Source organism: Sapajus apella, unplaced genomic scaffold, assembly GCF_009761245.1.
Source record: "Sapajus apella isolate SASKATOON/1434 unplaced genomic scaffold, GSC_monkey_1.0 scaffold6, whole genome shotgun sequence".
Lineage (NCBI taxonomy): Eukaryota > Metazoa > Chordata > Mammalia > Primates > Cebidae > Sapajus > Sapajus apella.
This window is the reverse complement of record NW_022436946.1, coordinates 69,681,718-69,702,626: the sequence shown is the minus strand read 5'-3', so window position 1 is coordinate 69,702,626 and position 20,909 is coordinate 69,681,718. Positions and strand designations below refer to the sequence as shown.

At 33.2% G+C, this 20,909-nt stretch overlaps 1 protein-coding gene across 5 annotated transcripts in view; it reads right to left on the bottom strand.

The window, feature by feature from the left end:
- Window positions 1–20,909, bottom strand: part of PHIP (pleckstrin homology domain interacting protein) — a 143,541-nt gene that overhangs the window by 46,467 nt on the left and 76,165 nt on the right. For 3 of the 5 annotated variants that reach the window (XM_032275463.1, XM_032275459.1, XM_032275461.1), the window contains 6 exons: window positions 16,999–17,127; window positions 14,871–15,096; window positions 11,253–11,390; window positions 10,382–10,565; window positions 4,396–4,513; window positions 1,744–1,884 (listed from right to left, as the gene is read on the bottom strand). In XM_032275463.1, coding sequence (XP_032131354.1) covers window positions 1,744–1,884; window positions 4,396–4,513; window positions 10,382–10,565; window positions 11,253–11,390; window positions 14,871–15,096; window positions 16,999–17,127 — 936 coding nt within the window. The remainder of the gene's footprint in view (window positions 1–1,743; window positions 1,885–4,395; window positions 4,514–10,381; window positions 10,566–11,252; window positions 11,391–14,870; window positions 15,097–16,998; window positions 17,128–20,909) is intronic. The other 2 variants (XM_032275460.1, XM_032275462.1) reach the window with 1 other exon arrangement.

Here is a 20,909-nt window from a genome sequence, read left to right as displayed (position 1 = left end):
GTAAATATTCATGAGTGAACAAAGAATATTATCTGTGAAAGCATTTTCTTCATAAATTTGGGGTTTTTGATCGCAAAAATCTTACATGTCTTCCTTAGTTAAATAAACTTTATGCATCAATAACACCTCATATTTATTAAGCTTTTACTGTATGTTACAAACTATTCTAAGCACTTTGCATGTATCACCCCATTTGGGCTTGAGAATGTACTATTGGTGATAGGAAGAGTTATTTAAATCAAACAAACTAAAGCTTTAAAAAGTTGAGAACTTTGCCCAAGGAAGCACAACAAATAAGCAACAAAACTTGAATTGAGCCCAGGTCACTTTAGTCCAAATGCTGGACAACATTCTGTAAGAATGGTGTTACTTACTTGCTGGGCACATTCAGATAACTTTTAAAGGAGATAACAGGGTGTATTCTTTTAATATTAAATAAAATATTTGGGAAAAATGTTTTTCCCATTTTGATATTTTAATGAAGACTTATTTCACAGTTACAAGACGTACCATATTTAATGAATGTTTATTCCAGTTAAAAAACTAAGCAAAAATGGAAAAGTCAAAATCTAAAAGCATATTTTATTAACAAATTTAATCGCTGCTCAATATACAAATAAATCTAAGCAACTGATATGATTTTTCCCACATTTCATATGTTACTTCCCTAAAGGGGAGAAAAAAGAAACGAAATTATTTCTACATTCCAAATATGAAGTACTAAAGTACAAAACATTTGAACTAACAAATCAGAATTCTTTCAAATTAATTATTTATTCTTCCCAAAGTGATATTTTGTTCTCAGTGGACTCCTCTAAAATTTATTCTAAATTTCCAGAAGGATATTAAAGCATAAATAAATCAGTTTTGAAGACACTTGAAGGACTTATTATAACAAATGTGTTATAAGTTTTTGCCAGAATGAATGTATCATTTTGATCTGGCCATATGAGGACCGAAAGCCATTGGAAACTAACTTAAAGTGTCGTTTGAATACTCTCAGATTGAGTTAACGTTGCCCTGGCCAAAGAGAATATACTTAGAGAATTCTCATATATGCCTAGCATTTCAAAGCACAACATGGCTTCTAAAGTGTATAGTAGTCAATATCTAAAACGATTACATCTCTGACTTGTGAGGAAGGAAGGTGATGGGGAGGATTGAGAAGAAAAGAGGAACGGAGATGGTTTAACTGCTTATAAAATTGGTTTGTGATTGCAAATTGATTACTTTCACTGAAATAATACACAATTTAGTAAGGACAGTAATATTTATTGAAATAATGATGCATGAGGAATATTTAAAAATTACACTGAGAGAGCTATAAAGTTACACAGAGATTAAAAACTAACAAAGACTGTCAAATGCCTATTGATTTGTTGTTATATTTACATTATACTAGCTTCATGGTATCACTTAAAGAGCTTGGTTTTAAAGTGAAACAAACTTGCATTTAATCTCTGCTCTACCTCTTAATAGGTGATTATATAACCTAAGTATCTTTGAGCCTCAGAATCCTTATCTATAAAATGAGAATAATTAATTCACAAGGATTTTGTGGATTCGAAATTATGTGTATGTGTACCATGCCTAGGAATAGATTTTTAGAAAATAAAAGCTGTCTGTGTAAGACCCCAAAATGCCATATTTAAGCTACTATAAACATATCAATAAATACAAAGAATGAAACTCGTATTTTAAAAATAAGTAAAAATGAAATTTATGAATGTGCTGATATCTTACATCTGAAGAACTAGTGCCATTTTCTATCTCTTCTGAGGGTCTAGGAGTCTCTTCCAATGCAGATCTCGTACGATAATTGTGTTGATTTGTCTGCTGCTTTTTGGATTCTCCAAGATCCAGGAAATGCTCATGAGTGTGATTCTAGAAAAAAGTAAATTACGTTTATTCACAGTATGTTTAAAGAGCAGGATTTTTGTTTAAAAGTTCATTTATTTTTTAAATAAAAAAAAAAATTCAAGCTGGGCATGGTGGCACATGCCTGTAGTCCCACCTACTCAGGAAAATTGCATAAGCTTAGAGTTCAAGGCTGCAGTGAAAGATGATTGCACTACTGCACTCCACCCTGGGTAACAAAGTGAGATAATTTATCCTAACATATAAGAACAATAAAAACATTTGTTTGTATTTAAGATGTAACTTAAATGGATGAGGTTATAGTACCAACTCAAATATTTTAACATTACATCAAGTTAAATCAAGGCTTATTGTGGTATGCTGATATTCACTTGCTGATTGATTAGTTATAAAAACACTGATTTTTCTAATTAGTGACAGACATAAGGATTCATGATACAAGTCTAGACCAAACACTGAACTCTTCTGAATTCTACCTCAAACCTACAGAAGTAAGAAAAAGGAAAATGGGCTGTGAGGTACATGTAAGAGACACAGGCAAACTGGAAACTAAAATGGGGATCATAAAGCTACCCTGCCATTATAAGGATAAGATGTCATATGGATGGGCTATTTTTCTTCTGCTGGAATAAATGTGAGAAGTCTTCTGCAGCAGATGAGAATACAACCAGTAAGCACTAAAAAACTGACAAAGTCCGACACAGTGATGAAGACAAAATCAATAAACTTCAAATCTATACCTAAAACACACAAAGAAGCTGAATAAAGCTAGCTCAAAAATGCATACAAGGGCCAGCTATTGGAGCTCATGCCTGTAATCCCAGCACTTTGGGGGTCCAAGGTGGAGAACTGCACTTTGATGTCAGGAATTCAAGACTAGCCAGGGCAATGGCAAGACCCTGTCTCTATGAAGTCAAAAAATTTTAAAGTTTAAAGTTAAGCCAGGCATGGTGGTACAAACCTATAGCCCCAGCTATTTGGGGTGACAAGGCAAGAAAATCACTTGAGCTGCTGCGGTCAGCTAGGACCAGCCCACTGCACTCCAGCCTGGGTTAACACCATGAGACTTTGTCTTCCCACCAACCAAACAAAAAAGAGAATCACGTCCATAAAATAAATTCAGGGTCTTCTCACAGAAAAAATAAAGAATCAATTGGACATTCTTGAATTGAAACTAACCATTAAATTTGGGAAAAATAAATGCTAGCCAGCTGACCATATAAATAATAACTGAAACTATTACAGTTGTTTTAACAAGACACTAAAAATATGTAAGTGTGCATGCACACATATATACATATATGTATACACTAAGTATCACTCCTTTTATTTCTTAAAAAGCTTTCAAAGTACTAATGAATTAAAAGATAAGCACATCTTTTATTTTTAATAGATTAACATATTCCATCCATAAAGGTAGTAGCAAGCAATACAAACTCTCATCATCATTATATAAGTTTATCTCAACAAAGGAAGGGAAAAGGGTATTCTTTCTACTCACCAGGAATAAGCCAGCCAATCAACCAACCAAAAAACAAGATTATTTCAGAAAGTAATTTTTCTTTATTATACTAACAGGAATTCTAGCACTGTGAGGTCCTACTGATCCCAAGGTGTGATACCCTTAGTTAAAAAAAGAAAGGACTACTTGAGTATTTTGAAGAGAAGACTAATAAAACAGAAAAGTGAATTCTAGAAAAGAAGACTGATAAGGAGGTTTTAAAAACTCAAATCAAAAAAGGAAAGGAGCAGGAAGCTGGTGAAGAAGCCCAGTTTTTTTTTTTTTCCTTTGTTTCAACGATTGCTTTAGATAGTGACTTCGACTGAAAAAGAAGTTTCACATAGGCTTCCTCAATTTCAGACTCTAAGGCTCTGAAGCTTTCAAGTGAAGATTTTTTTTCAAAAATAAAAAAAAAAAAAAAAAAAGGAAAGGAAAAAGGGATACTTGTGATTCCTTCACACTTATAAGTACAAATCTCTCTCCAATTAGGCCACAACCAATTGAAATCTACCTGGTGCAAAAGTTTTCCCAGAGTAGGATGACAGAGAACCCAGTAAGGCAAAACTAGTAGGAAAAATCCACCTCTCTTAATGGAGAAAATGAGAACTATAATCTGTAGCAGCATTACCTGACTTGATTATCTAGAATAACAAATAGATGCAAGACACTAAAAAAAATACATAGAAAAACATTAACAAAACACTATTTTAGACTGTACAAAGATGGCTCACAAGATTGTGAAGAGCTAAAAAAAAGTTCTTGATAAGGCTTTAGTATAATTTATTAGATGTAATGAGTATATAAGAATTGGCACTTTGGGAAAGGGTACACTAGAAAGCAGGAATGGAATTAAAAATTTTAAATGGTAAACAATAGATAATCCAGAGATAATCAAGAATTAACTATGTTAATTTTATATCATTAATTATCCTGTTTATAAAATTAACATTTTAAATTACAAAACGGTCATTATACCTATGAAGCAATTATTAAACATCAAAGGAATTAATATGTACCTTTGAGAGAGTGGGTATTTTATTCTCTTTTGGAACAGTTAAGTGTTTTCTTTTCTCTTCTGACCTGTAAGTCTTTATTTCTTCTTCTCCCTTTGCAGTTCTCCATTCTTCTTGCCTACTGAAAGACAAAAGCCAGATGCGTTAATCTAGAATTTTACACATAACATTCCTCCAAAAGGAATGTTAGGTATCAAGAAAGGAATGCTACTCTTGATGTTTTATTTTTAGATGGAAGCACCTGATAAAGATTTCTGAGTTTAATTTCATAAGTTGTGGGCTCAGAACATCTGTCATTTAATTATTTAAAACTCTGTCTACTTGACACTACTGGTTCCTGCTATTGTCTTTGGCAAACCAAGTATTAGATTCTGGGAACATGATGATTCCTAGGGAAACTTTTCCAAGAGAGAGAAATTGGACTTTTTTTTTTTTTTTTTTTAAAGGATAGGGCCTATGCTTTGATAATCTTCTGTGCCATATAGATAGCTGGAATCTTCTTAAAAATTCAATACAACAGAGCCTGAGGTTAAACAGAAAGCCCTGAAAGAACTACACTCTTTCCAGGGAGGTCAGGTTTCACCTTACAAATTCAAACATCAAGGTGAAATTGAACAGCAGAAGTGAGGAACACCAATTTTAAACTTAAATTTCATAAAACAAACTCATGAGAACAAGTAATTTATCTTTTACTTTATTATTTTACAACTCTAAAGTTTTTGAAATGCAAGGCTATTTGAACTTTAATTCTCCCTTAAGATTTCATAATAAGGGAGTTAATACTAAAACACAGTGCAACTATACACTGTTGATATTTCTTTACTGGATGATACTAATGTTATCATGTTACTTAACTGCACAATCTCCACTGTGGATGGTCATAATTCTGAATGGAAAATAAAATGAGCAAATCTTGTGAAAAAAGCAGGCTTGGATTTAATTTTTTGTTCTTAGTTTTTTTTTTTTTTTTAAATTAAATTTTTTACTGAAATAATTACAGACTGACATACAGTTGTAAGAAATAATAGAGCGATTATTTGTATCCTTTATCCAGTTTCCCAAATGGTAACACTTTACAAAGCAAGGCACAACATCATAAGGAGGATGCTGACATTTATACAAACCATTGATCTTATTCAGACTTCCCCAGTTTTACTTCTATTAGTTTCTATGTGTGTGGTCTGTGGCAACCCTGCATTGAGCAAGTGCCATTTTCCAACTGCCTGTCTGTGCTAACTTCGTGTCTGTGTCACATTCTGGTAATTCTCAAAATATTTCAAGCTTTTTCCCTACCATTAATTAATTATGGAGATCTGGTGTCAGTAATTTGTTATGCTTTTATTGTAGTTGTTTGGAAGGGCCTGAACCTCACCTATATAGGATAATGAACTGACAAATGTTACATGTGTTCTGACTGCTCTACCAACTACTCATTGCCCCATCTTCTCCCTCTCCTCAGGCCTCACTATGCCCTGAGACAGAGCTACATTAAAGTTAGGCCAATTAAAAACCCTACAATGGCCTCTAACTGATCCAGTGAAAACATTTCTCACTTTAAATCAAAGGTAGAAATGATTACAGGTATTGATCAACTTACCACCTATGCAACTTATGACCATTCGACTTTACAACCGCAATCACTAGCCACGACTGCTCCGCATCTGGCAGCGCAAACGTTGCCCAGCTGGGCGTACGACAGTGTGGACCAGCTTCCGGCAGCACTACAATCTCCGCGTGCACCATTTCAACTGTACATATAGCCTAATCAACTTACGACCAAATCGTGTTATGACCAGTCCGCGGTCCCGACCGTGGTCATAAGTCGAGCACTAGCTGTATACCGTGATAAAGGCATGTCAAAAGCCAAGAGAGGCTGTAAGCCGACACTATGCCTCTTGTGCCAACCAACCATGTTTTGAATGCAAAGGAAAAGTTCTTGAAGAAGTTAAATGTGCTACTCCAGTGAACGTAAGAATGATACAAAAGTGAACCAGACTTGTTGCTGATATGGAAATAGTTTTTGTGGTCTGGATACAAGATCAAACCAGCTACAACATTCCCTCAAGACAAAACCTAATCCAGAGTAAGGCCTTAACTCTCTTCCATTCTATGAAGGTTGGAAGGCAGGAAAAACTGCAGAAGAAAAGCTGGAAGCTAGCAGAAGCTGGTTCATGAGGTTTACAGGAGGAGATACCTGTGTAACAGGGAAGTACAGGGTGAAGCACCAAGTGCTGATGAAGTAGCTGCAGCAATTAATTCAGAAGATCTAGCTAAGATCACTGCAAAGAGTTGCTACACTAAACAACAGATCAATGTTTTAACAGATGAAACAGCCATCTCATGGAAGAAGAGATCATTTGGACTTTCACAACTACAGAGAAGTCAGTGCTTGCCTTCAAAGCTTCAAAGGACAGTCTAAATCTCTTGTTAGGGGCTAATGCAGTTAGTGACTTCAAGTTGAAGTTAATGCTCATTTATCATTCCAAAAATCCTAGGGCACTTAAGAATTATGATAAATATATTCATCTTGTGCTCCATAAATAAAACAACAAATTCTAGATGACAGCACATCTGTTTATAGCATGATTTACTGAATAATTTTAGCCCACTGTTGAGATCTAGTACTCAGAGAAGATGATTCCTTTCAAAATATTACTGTTCACTGACAATGCACCTCGTAACCCACAAGCTCTGACAGAGATATACAAGGTTGTAAGTGTTATTTTCATGCCTGCTAACCCAACATCCATTCTGCAGCCTATGGGTCAAGGGAGTAATTTTGATTTTCAAGTCTTATTATTTTAAGAAATTACATTTCATAAGGCAATAGCTGCACTAGTTCGTTATTCTGCTAATAGGTTTGGGCAAAGTACATTGAAAACCTTCTGGAAAGGATTCACCATTCTAGATGCCATTAAGAACATTCATGATTCATGTGAAGAGGTCAAAATATCACGATTAACAGGAATTTGAAAGAAGCTGATTCCAATCCTCATGGATAATTCTGAGGCTGAAGACATCAGTGGAAGAAGTTACTACAGATGTAATGGAAACAGCAAGAGAACTAGAATTAGAAGTGACACCTAAAGATGTGACTGAAATGAAGTCTCATAATAAAACTTCAAACAAATGAGGAGCTGCTCATGGATGAACAAAGAGGTTTCTTGACACAGTCTACTCTAGTGAATATGCTTTGAACACTGTTGAAATGATAACAAAGGATGTGGAAAATTACATGAACTTAATTAATAAAGCCATGGCAGGGTCTGAGAGGAGGGACTCCAGTTTTGAAATAAGTTCTATACAGAAATCTTTCATGAAAAGAGTCGAATCAATATAGGAAACTTTATTGTTTTCTTCTTTTAAGAATTTTCCAAAGCCATTCCAACCTTCAGAAACCTCCACTCTGATCAGCCAGCAAGAAGCAAGACCCTTCAGCAGCAAGAAGAGTATAATCACTGAAGGCTCAGATGGTTGTAAGCATTTTTCAGCAGTAAAGAATTTTTAAATTAGGTATGTAGTTTTTATCAGAACTAATGATATTGTACAATTAACAGATTATAGAATAGTATAACCGTAACTTTTACATGCACTGGAAAACCAAAAAACATCACATGAGCTGCTTTTATTGCACTGGTCTGGAATCAAAACTTCAATATCCCCAAAGTATGCCTGTATCTTAGCAACCTCAATCTGTTCTCCATTCCTATACCCTTGCCATTTCAACACTATTTCATAAATGGAATCATACAGAATGTACTTTGAAATTATTTTTCCCCACTCAGCTTAATTCCCTCAAGATTCACACACATTGTATCAATATGTTGTTCCTTTTTATTGCATAGTAGTCCATCATATGAATATACCATTGTTTAACCATCTACCCATTAAAATACAGCCTATTATCTTTCTGGCTTCTAGCCATTACAAATAAAGCTGCTATACATTTATGTTCAGGTTTCTGTATGAACATGAGTTTTTATTTGTTTACGATAAATATATATCCCCAATAGTGCAATTGCTGGGTCATATGACAAGGCAGTTAGTTGCATGTTGAGGACTTTAGAAAAGTGCAAAACTGTTTTCCAAACTGGCTGTATCATTTTGCATTCCCACTAGCAATGCATGAGTAATTCAGTTTTCTCTACATCCTCTCTAGTATTTAGTGCTGTCACTTATTTTACACTTTAACCATTCTGAGAAGAATAGAGTGATATTTCATTGTGGTTTAAACTTCTCTTTCCCCAATGGTTAATGACATGGGTGATCTCATGTGCTTATCTGCCATCTATCGATCCTCTTCAGTGAATGTCTGTTCATGTCTTCTGCCCATTCTCTGGCTGAATTCTGTTGTTTACTATTGAGTTCTGAGAATTATTTCTATGTTACTTAGCCCCCTGCTGGATATGTCACTGGATTTCTTTTTAGTTAATGGACTACAATGACCCATTTCAGAGCCTTTTACAGGCAAACTTTAGACTACCCACTGGAGAGATTCTCAGGAAGATTCCCATAGGACGAGTACTAAGTTTGAGAGACAACACTCTAGGAAGCCCAAAGAAAGAATATCTGTTAAAGTTACGGCCACAGCCTTGCTTGATCATAGGTCAATGAATAGTTAAGCCCAATGATAAAGCAATAAAAGGATGAAGGATATTTAAGAGAAACAAATCTTCCTCACTCCTCAGGTTCCCTTCCATGTGCAGGAGTCCAACCACCCACTAGCAATAATATCTCCTGATCCATTACACTCTAGAGGAGGAATAAATTAGTCAACTGATATGCTCTGGAAGAAAAACCCAGCTTAGCACGGTCCAGCCTTATGCCATTGTGTGCAATGTATAAATTTTGTCCTGCATCTTTAAGAAACAAATTGCATGTTCCATAAAGGGAGAAACTGTGACCCACTGCTATCTGCCTCTGGGGAATATTACTTTTTGTTACTGATACAGTTTTGTGGAATATTACTTTTTGTAACAAAAGTAGTATTTACTGATTTACTATGTGTCTTATTCTCCATGCCATTTTTCAATTATTTCAGAATTGGTGTTGAAAAATGGGCACTATTTACTTGACCTCTTTCAAACCTTAACATTAGAATTAAAAAGCAAATAAGAATTCAACTAAAAATATACCATGTGAGTTAATTAACTTATGAAGAATAACAGGGCATATCTGTCTTAAGAAAGTGTAAATTTATATCTTTGGTGTATATTTAATTCTAAATCCTAACATAAATTCAAAGTATGTCCAATCAAAAAGCATAATCTATATAAACATTAAGACAAAAATTTTAATTATGTAGTAACTATTATCTTCTGAATTTAAGAACTAGAAAATCTTAAATTCAAATTCACATTTTGACCTTCATACTTAGAACACACTTCATACACATAAATCAGCATTAATTAGGTTCATACGGGTCTCATTCATGAGTATTTCATGACCAAAGAATCAAAAGGAACTGGATATAAAGTTCCCTCATGGCTGGTATAAGAGAATAAAACTTTATTCAATCAATACTTTTAAATTCATAAATGTATACTTTTAAATATAAATATTTTAATATATAAAATATTTTTTGTATTTTCCAATTAATGATTTTTTTTTTGCATTTGAATATCATGTGAATAGCTGGCTAAATCCATTTAAAAAATTTAAAAATTATAACAAACTTTATAAAATGTATTTTAAGATATAAACTGGACAAATCAAGATTGAAAAATGCTACTCAATAAAACCTTCTATTTCGTCAATCCAAATTTATCATTTTCCTGCTGCTAACACATATCATTCTTATCATTTACACAAATCATTCAAGAAATAAACGTATTTTAGAAGCAATTTTTTTACAGAGTCATGAATAGTTCATACTACCTTTTCAGATAAATTTCAGAGGAATTACAGAGCTGAAAACGTATTATGCTTTGAACAAACTCAAAATGAACACAATGAACTATGGTACACAAAAATTCACAACTTCCCTTACCTGGCTACACCAGCTGATAGCTCAGGTACTACCACCCTTCGACTCCAAGCTACAAGATCCCGCTCTGTGGCTATTTCACTTCTTGGTGCGTTGCTGTGCATTTGCCGTACACCTTCAATTTGTCCACTACGTCTTAGTCCTACATTTGGTGGTGAATGAACCTCTGAGGTAGAACTTATGGAACCTAAGTGAAAAAGTTAGTATATTAAAGTTAGTATATTAAGTTCTACTTAGAGATATTTCTCCATTAGTTTATAGCAGAAAAAAGAGACAAAACACTATCTTCCACATGAAACTCCATATCGTGGAAAATAATTAAATTACTGTATCAGGAACTAAATCACAGGCAAAAGTTTAATGAAAACAAAACATGGTTATTCAGTTGATTAGATAAGTCAATGAATCATAACTATGGACTATTAAGCCCCAAGGATATAAAATCATTACTTAAAAAAAAAAAAAAAAAAAAAAAAAAAACAACTAGGTATCTTTGGGAAAACATCATAAGAATCAAAACACACAAACCCAAGAATATTTACGGTTCATAAATTTGTTTTGACTCTTAAAGTTTAATAATGTACAACAATTAAGAGTGATGAGATGTTCAAGAATGTGGCTTCGACTACTCTACATATTTACTATTGAAAATGTGGAATAATACACATATTGAAAAACTTATTATCTCTAACTTGAAACTCATTATGAAGCATTTTCTTAGATCATTAAATAATCTTCAAAACCCTGATCATTTTGGCAGCCTAATATTTCATTTTATAGATGTACCTTAATTTGTTTATTCACTTAACACTGTGGTAAGTTTAGGCTGTTTCAAATTTCTAAATGTTTCACTTAAAATAGAATACCTGCTTACCTCTACTTAAACGGCTGGTATTACTGATACCTGCTTCACCAGAACGTCTTAGGTCTTGCTCCTGTTGTAGTCTCTGAATCATGCTGTCCAGTGGGCTGATCTCCTGGTTTGCTTGCTGACTTAGAACTTGATTCAGTCCTATGCAATACCACACAAAATATTAGGAATACTTTAGTTACTATTCAAACTACTTTATTCACCAGCCTCACTTATTAGTTCAGAATTAAACATAAATTTTGCTTGAGAAAAAGACATAAAATGATCAACTGTAAATGATGGGAGTTATAGAAAAAAAAAATAAAGAAAAAAATTTGTCCATCTTAATTTATCAAAAATAATGATGAGGATCATTGCTAACTTTTACTAAGTGTTTATCATGATTCAGATACTCATAATCCTTACGGTAACTCCATTAGGTATGTTTAAACAACTCCACTTTATAGATGAGAAAACCAAAATAACTGTTTGAAGTCATACATCTAGCAAGTGGCAAAAGTAAGGTTTTCTACTTAGATCATAGTTTCTTTTAAAATTACAAATCTGATTACTCACTTTCTTAAAAAAAAAAATTACTGCCTCATTATACATTAGGAACTACGCTAGGTACTGGAGAACTAGTGGTAAATAAGGGACATGAAGACCCCTGTCCTTTAAAGAGCTAACATTCTGATGGGGAAAGTAAACAAAAACTCAGTCGTTAATACAGAGTATGAAAGAATGATGTTGAAATAAAGAAGGTGATGGTGGGTCAGAAAAATCAGAGAAGCCCTCTCGGAGAAGGTAGCATTTGAACTGAGATTTAAATTAGCTAGTCACGTAAAGAGCTAGATAAGGAACACTTCAGAAAGCAGGCAAGAGGTATGAAGGCTGTGAAGCAGGGAGAAATTTCTATTTTAACCCATCCAACTTTTCCAGCATTAATTCTTACTCATACCATTCATACAGGACCACTTGACTTCTGCCCTTCTAACACAAAAACACCTTCATGAACTGAAACTTTTGAACACAATATTCCCACTAAAAGGATAAACATAATCTCTAACTTACCATTCAATCACCAACTATTACTGTACCTCCATGATATTTTCTCTGTGAAATCTTTCCAAACTACTTCTGAAACAATTAGCTGTTACCTTTTCGGTCCCTAAATAGCCTAAACGTATCTAAGTACTCAAACTAATATAAAATATAAATGAAGCCCAAACTAGTGAGTTCCTCAAAAGCATGAACTGTTTCATTTATCTTAATATTATCTAAATCTAATACAATGCTAGGCATTAAAAAATGTTCACTCTTGCTGAATAAATTTTTTAAATATGTGTTATGAAATATGTGAAAAATACTGCATGAGTATAAAGAAGGGAACAATTAGTATCAGCCATTTAGGTATATGAGAAGATCTGATCAGGTCAGAATTTTAGGGTGGGCTTAAATAGTAAGAAAAGATAGCAAAGATATTCTGTAATAAAGTTGTAGTAAGACAGGTAAAAGGAAAAGGAATTTGCATGTATTAAGTGCATAACATTATTTCATTTATAGGAGAAAACTAAAATTCAAAAGGATAAAATAACTTATTTAAAATAACTGACTAATCAAGCTAGAAGAGGTAAAAGCAGACAAAGGTAAAAGTTCAAATGTCTCCTACTTCTTTCCTGGTTTGCTGTTAAAAAAAAAAAAAAAAAACATGTTGGAATACTGATGAATAATCTGGTATAGCTCAGTGTACAACTGAAAAAAAAAACACATTTAAAGTATGTTGTACAGTGTCAATATTAACATGCCAATTTATTATTAGAATAGCTCAAATCTATTTTTCCCTATCTCTGAGAGATTTCCCAAAATACATTTTACTATCTAGAGAGCTAAGGTTTTTTGAAAAGCATTTTGCTTTTGTTCTATTTTTATACTCAATGTTCTAAAATATGACAAAAACATTTTTACTCTGAATTGTAAGAACTGGAACACTGAAAAATTTGTAACTCATTACAAAGCCATTATTATTATTGCTATGGGCTCTCTTATGGATACCAGTAACTGGCATTTACTTCATTTTTAAGATTATGCCTACTTTATATGAAAGAAAGAACAAGACTAAGAATCAGAGCTGAGGTTAGAGTCCCTGTGATTCCAAGACACAATACCATTAGGTTTTGAATTCTCTCAACTTGCAGGATTGGAATATCATAAATAAAAGGATTAAGTAAGATATTGTTTATGAAAGCCCTTTATAAACTAGTAAATGGATTTAAAAGTAATAATAATAATTAAATAGCACTGATACTTTAATAAATGAGCTTTTTCCTTATTTCCCTGTGTCTAAAACCCTAAAGTAGCTACCTATTTTGAGGCCTGGGCACAATCTGATTTTTGCCAATTCCTTTCCAAGAGAATGAAGACATTTCTCCTAATTTCAGTCCTATGACCGGAACTTCTCTAATACTGAAACTTATCTAAGTATCTGCCCACACTTCTCAAATACTACTTATTCTTTCAGTTCATGCTGTGTCCATGTACTGAGACATATTAATCTCACAAACTCCAGATATTCAAGTCCACTGGACTGGACTACTCTATGACTAACCACAGGAATGATTCCTTTAATGCTTCTTCTCACCCTCCATTCTAAGTGGACATGTCTAAAAGAGCAGTCCTTTCTATCCAAAACGCCCATCTTCATTGCAATTTCTTGCTAAGCCCTTTAAGAAAAATAAGATGCAGGTTTGAGATTGATTTTTTCTGTGCTGCCTACAGAATCTAATTTCATTATTTAAAAGTCACTCAAAACAAAAACTACTCAGAAGCTTTTGTCAATTAAAGTCTAAAGCTTAAAGTATTTTCATCAATACTTTTCTAGTCTAAAAATATAGAAGTATTCATAATGACACAACTGGTTTAACCTTCTTTACAGAACCTTTCAATTATTTTTACTTAATATACTAGTGCTACATTTCTTGTCAAAAGAAAGAGAGCAGTTTGAAGGCTTTGACTCCATTCTGACTCTCATGTAATTCTTCAACACTCCATTATATTTGACCAAAACAGCTCTGAACACTTTTGATTTTAATCTTACTTCCTATAAATCTTTAAAAGTTGATCACTTTTTAAAACATCTTCAATGTGAACAGGCCATCTACAATCTCTCTCACATCATACTACTATTCCCTTTAATAACATTCATTACAATTTGAACTATGTATTTGTTTATTCTAATAAACTATGTTTATCAATCTATGAACTCATTTCCATGAAAGCAAGTATCATGTTTGTTTAATTCACTGCTGAATAGCCATGGCTCAGCAATGTCAGAGACAAAAGAGATTATCAATAAATGTTGCTGAATCAATGAACAAATTGACTTGTTTCACACCAAATACAGGAACTACCTTATTAATCCCTAGGAGTTACAAATGGATAATAAATCAAAATTATTGCTGTTAAATCTCCAACGTTCCTTAATTTGTAATCCTTAAGTATGATCAAAGATCTGTACAGAACTATAAAACAATACTTTTACTTCTCATGCACTTAACAACTGAAAACAAAGTTTTACTCCATTAGGAATTTTAACAGTTGAGTGGGAAGAAGAAAATTTGACTGTCTAAGAAAATGAGCACCTACCTGAAGAAGTTACTCCCATCTGAGGGATGAGTTGTTCCTCCCTGCAATTTTCACGACCAGGGACTAATCTTTGATATCTTGATGGATGAGGATTACCATCAACATCAACCAAAAAAGGGGGAGGCATAAGATGAGGTGCTTGCTGAGTCTGTTCATCTAATACAAAATTGTTTGCATCGCGGATAAGTGGCCGATAATCACTATGAAAGAACATCTGATCTGCTATCTGTAAAAAGAAAAGTTCATAAAAGACTGGAAAAATAAAAATTTATCATTGTAGAAAAAAATCTACAACATTTCTAATAGAAAGCAAACATCTGAATACAAATCATGGTATTCAGCAATAATTTTTAAAATATTATTTTCCTAAACTAATTGTAAACAGGTCTTTTTATTTTCTACCTTAAGTATTATGATCAGAAAAGTAGCTGCTTTAAATTTTCCCTGAAACAAGGAAGAGATTATATACAGGAGTCCCCTCTTATTTGTAATCCATGGTTTCAGTTACCTGTGGTCAACCTGAGTCCAAAAATACTGAACCAAAAATATGAGAAATAAACAACTCTTAAGTTTTAAACTGTGCACTGTTCCAAAAAGCATAATGAAATCATATGACATCTCACTTGGGACATGAATCATCCTTTTGTCCAGTATATCCACACTGTCTAGATATGCTACCCACCTACTATTGTATAGGAAAAACATAGTATGCATAGGGTTTGGTACTATCCAAGGTTTTGGCATCTACTGGGAGCTTTGGAACATATTTTCTGTGGATAAGGGGAGACTACTACATAAAAAAGCTACCACTAGCTGGACGTGGTGGCTCACGCCTGTAATTCCAGCACTTTGGGAGGCTGACGTTGATAGATCACGAGGTCAAGAGATGAAGACCATCTTGGCCAACATGGTGAAACCCCGTCTCTACTAAAATACAAAAATTAGCTGGGCGTGGTGGCGCATGCCTATAGTCCTAGCTACTCAGGAAGCTGAGCCAGGATAATTGCTTGAACCCTGGAGGTGGAGGTTGCAGTGAGCCAAGACAGTGCCACAATCGCACCACTGCACTCCAGCCTGGTGAGGGAGCAAGACTCAGTCTCAAAAAAAAAAAACAGCTACCACTAAAAATAAGTTATACAATATTCACTTTTAAATTAAATGGTAAAATCAAATCGTCATAAATCATTCAACAGTATTTTTACTTCCACAGAGCTACCATGCTTTATCTTAAATCTTTAGGTATACAGTATGATTTATGTAATACTAATATAAAAATCAATGTAAAATTTTCTAAGAATTAACAAGTGTTTTCTTTAAATGTTTTGAGATGATATAAAATTATTAATATAAACTCAACCTGGACACAAATTTTATTATGTAAAATTTCACTGGTTAATTTATAATTTTTTAAACTAAATGATAAATCACTCAATATTCACTATCATAACCTTTTATACCATTCCAACACAAATAAGCAATTTAATTCTTTTAGTCAATAATCTTAAAGTCAGGGTTTTTAACTGCTGAGCACAGTGGCAAAGGCCTGAAATGCCAGGTACAGTTATTTAGTAGGCTAAAATGAGAGAGGACTGCTTGAGACCAAGAATTCAAAGCCAGTCTAGGCAACATAGTGAGGCGTTTCAACCCAGCCCTGCAAAAAAACCCCAAAAAAACTGGACAGGATCTTTAACAAAAAACATGAGGTACAATCAGGTAATAAAATACATTTTTAAGAAACATATGAAAGCCACAGATTGGTATCCTAGATAAGTACATATTACCTGTATAAATAAAACATTTTACATTTCAAAGTCCCACTATGGATAACATCTTCCAACTCCAGTTTATATAACTCCTCATGTTAAAAATTCCAATCTAGATTGCTCCAGCAGGCTAAGTTTTTTTTCTGAAATATGCAGATTTTTAGATAATAAGCCCTAATAAAGTGAGATTTAACTGCTGTCTTCACCTTCCTTTCCAAAACTAAAGTCTCCAAACTAATTAACATAAAATTCTTCAAATTTTATCCTGAATGTAAAAATGATGACTCTCACCGACTCCAAAAAAATACAACCCCTAAACATGCATTAAAAAAATAAGGACATAATGTATAGTCAACATACTCTACCTTGTCATACTTGCTACTGGACCCAAAGCCAAAAATTAAAAGATGTCCATGAGAGTCTGTGCATGCAAAATGCTGACCATCAGGAGAACATTTGCAGTCAAATACTGCACCATGTCCTTGGCCTTCAATCTGAAATATATTTAACCAACAATAAGAAAAATGCCATTAAAATGTAAAGAACTGGTCACTATTATTACAATAATTTTATGATAAAAGTAGGATATATCCTAATGAAGTAAAGATAAAGTAAAACAAGCATAGTACAATAATAAACTTTACGAATATTCATGAAAAGTGCCAGATTAATAGCCTTGAAAAATACCCTATCCACAGACCAAACACAATTCAGGAAATAAAAGAATACCAATCTCCCCCACCCATAGAATTCTGCTTCATGTTTTAAACTCAGATTTAACACATAATTACGTCTTACACTCCATCTATCTCCATTCAATCATGCCCTTTCTGCAAAAGCTGACATGTAGCAACTGTACAGATTTTTTGGTAACTCTTGGAAGTAGGAGGCAGAGATCACTGCTCAAATGACACTAGATTTTATTCTTTTTGGTAATAAATTCCCTGGTAGTCTGACTCATCTTTTAAATGGTGAATTTCAAAGGTTAAAGAAAAGGTTTTTTTTACCTGATAATTGTTTTCTGTTTTCCAGTTCCATTAATCCAGAACGAATGGGTTTCCTCCCTGCAACCTGTCAATCAAACAGAGGTGGCCAATCACCACTCTGAATTTTTTGCTCTCAGTGCTTCTTCAGACTACGTTCCAGTTGAAAACTTCTTTAGCAGTGTTCTGAAAGAGGTAAAAATTCTACCCTATCTAAAGCACATCTAGGGTCTGAATTTTAGAAACAACTAAAATAGGGAGTTGACTCCCTAACAAATAACAACTAAGGATGATTTTCAACAAATGCTACTGGATTTCTGGATTAGCAGAATCGGAACACACACACATTATCAGGTAAGAAATACCTCCTTTCTGTTCCGGTATCCACTGATCTAGAACGAATTGAGTTTTATTAGTAATATCCCAGGAAATGCTTGGAAAAGAGAAAGGTGATAACTTTCTTTCTTTATTATTAAAACTCTGGCATAAGGATGGATGTACAGTTCACCAAATACAGAAGTAAAATTCAGAAGAAGAATAACTGACTTCTCAAGGAAGGTTTGCATTTTAGTAAAAAGAGAAAATACTTCTATAAAAGAAAGGACTTGACCTAAGAAGTTAATACAATACCACAAATGGGATTGCCTCAGAAAGAAAACTAGCTTTATCCTTTGGCTTACTAAAAAGAAGAAATGTGTGCATTTATTAATGCTGTTTTGGATGGTTACAATAATAGAAAAGAATAACTTTTTAAAAAATGTAACCATATTGGATAAAATTAGTAAAATTATCTAATGTTTAATACACACAAAAACTTATCATAAAAGAAAGAAAATGAATCACAAGTGAAACAGGATTATATTTCAAGTGTGAAGAAAGTTGGAGGATGATAAGATAGGAGAGGAAGGTGACTGATTGCAAGTCTACTTTAAAACAATTCAAAAACATAAAAGAATGTAACTATTTCTCCAGATTACCATAAGGGCACCAGTAGCCATACAGCCAGGTATTTGCCAAAAATGAAAAACTGTAAGTAGATAGATATTCAGGATTCAAGTCTTTATTTTTCAGTGTTTTCCTAGGCAAATAAAAGTTATGTGAACTGTTATAAATAAGCAACCACATGAACAAAGTACACCTCTAAATGGACTTTCGTATCCAAAGCTAAAAATTAAGTTATTGAAACCGCCTGAGCCATGTGTTGTTAAATGATTTTTTTTAACTCAGTTCACTCAAAATTTTACAGAAGGCAAGAGAGAGAACAAAAAAAAAGCAGCTACTTTGTAAATCTAATAAATGTTTCCAGAAGTGTAATACAAGTCTAAGATTACAAGTGTAATACAAGTCTAAGATTACAATTTTAAGTAGACAGTAGTACAGCAGAGTTTTGAAAGTGGTCCAATTTAGCAATTTCAAAGGAAATCTGATCAATGTTCCCATGCATGATATCCTTCATGTGTTGTTTAAATAATCTTGCTGTACATTTTTTCATTTTGAGGGTAAGGGTTTGGGGGCAAGTAGGACTGATCAACCCTAGACCCGTGTTATTTACCAGTGTTGCCACATTTACAGTTAGTAGATCTCTAAAAGAATATTTGGGGACAATTGAAACTTATAAAGTTCTAAAAAAGCAAAGAAAAAACAGCAATCATATTAAAGATGCCTATGTGTCCTACATAACACATTTTATTGTGAATATGGCAAGACAGTAGTAATTTTCTTGGTATAAGGCATCTGTTTAACTCCGAAGTGACTTTTATATGGAGAAAATGCAAGTACATTTCAATTATATCAGAAAAAAAAGAAAAACATTATTCTGATTAACCATTTATTAAAGAAGGAATTAAAATATCTGCTTTACTCACGAACCAGTTAGAAAAGGTGCCTCTAACCTCATCAATTAAAAGATCAACTCTCTATTTATTAATGGTTTCTCAGACAATAAACACCCATACCTATAAACTGCAGACTAGGTTTTCCAAGACCAGGTTTCCAAACAGTTGATGATGCAAAATAGGAAAATATTTTACTTCTCTATGTAACCAAAAATATCCTAGCTGGTTTTAAAATATAAGATATGATTAACTAAGCCAACCAAAAGAAAAGAGTTTCATCTTTTTAAACAAGGGTCAAAGTATTTATGAGTAAGAATTCTCAAAGACAAAATTTTAAATGAAGGCACTATTTGAATATTCACATTTACTAGAAAGCAATGAGGCTTATCTTCAAAAATGAAAAGAAAGAAAATATCCTCTCTAACTAAATGAAAGGTATATGAGCCTATCATAAAATTAAATATACTACATAGAAAGAAAATGATCAAACATAAAATTTAATACTACATATAGTTTATGCTAGCTAGCACTTACTGCAGTTGTAATAAAATAATTACAAAATAGAGTGAAATTACTAAGTAATGACAAATTATCAAAATAAGTGCATTTAGATGAACTATTCCTCTAATAAAATCAAGTATGCTTGTTATGCATTATTTTGGACATATATAAATTAAGACCAAATAGAACTCATAAACATTAAATACCAATAAGGTTTAGCTGAGATAATCTATGAGACAGTATTTACCAGTAACTGGAAAAACTTCAAAAAGAGTAATAGGAAGAAAAAGAAATGGAGGTATATTCAGTAATTATGGTAAGTATTTTATTTTTAAAAGGAGGAAATAAGAGGATCAGATGTGTTAAAATAATGACTCCCTTATTAGAAAATTCTCATACTAAAGAATTCTATGAATACTACCAATAAATGAGTAGTATAAACTTGTTAGGCATTTAGAGACTTATACTGAACTTTAAAGAAATTAAATGACACAAAAATTTATGAGCTAGGAGCTCTGATAAGGACAGACTCATAAATAAAGAATACTGATACTTTTTCTGAGGAAGGGTAGTATACACAACTTCTAACATAATTCTTGTGAAGTAGAAAGATGAATGATTACACAGAGGAATGAGGTCGAAGACCTAAGATATCTCTCCATCAGTAATGGGTAAATCACCTAATATGGGTGGAATGATAAAGATAAATTACCTCTAGAGTCCACTCCTAAAATCCTATCATCTGAGATACAGGAAAAGTACACTGAAAAAAACTGGACAAATCTGGAGTTGAAGTATATTAAAAGCAGGATGCAGACTAAAATTCTAGGGTGTAAATTATATCAATCATGAAGAACATACATATAGTGAATATGAGAAGTACATGCTTCTAGAAAACCTCAACACAAAGTAGGAAAGTTAAAAAGTATGGGCTATCTTAGGCAGAACCATCCTCTC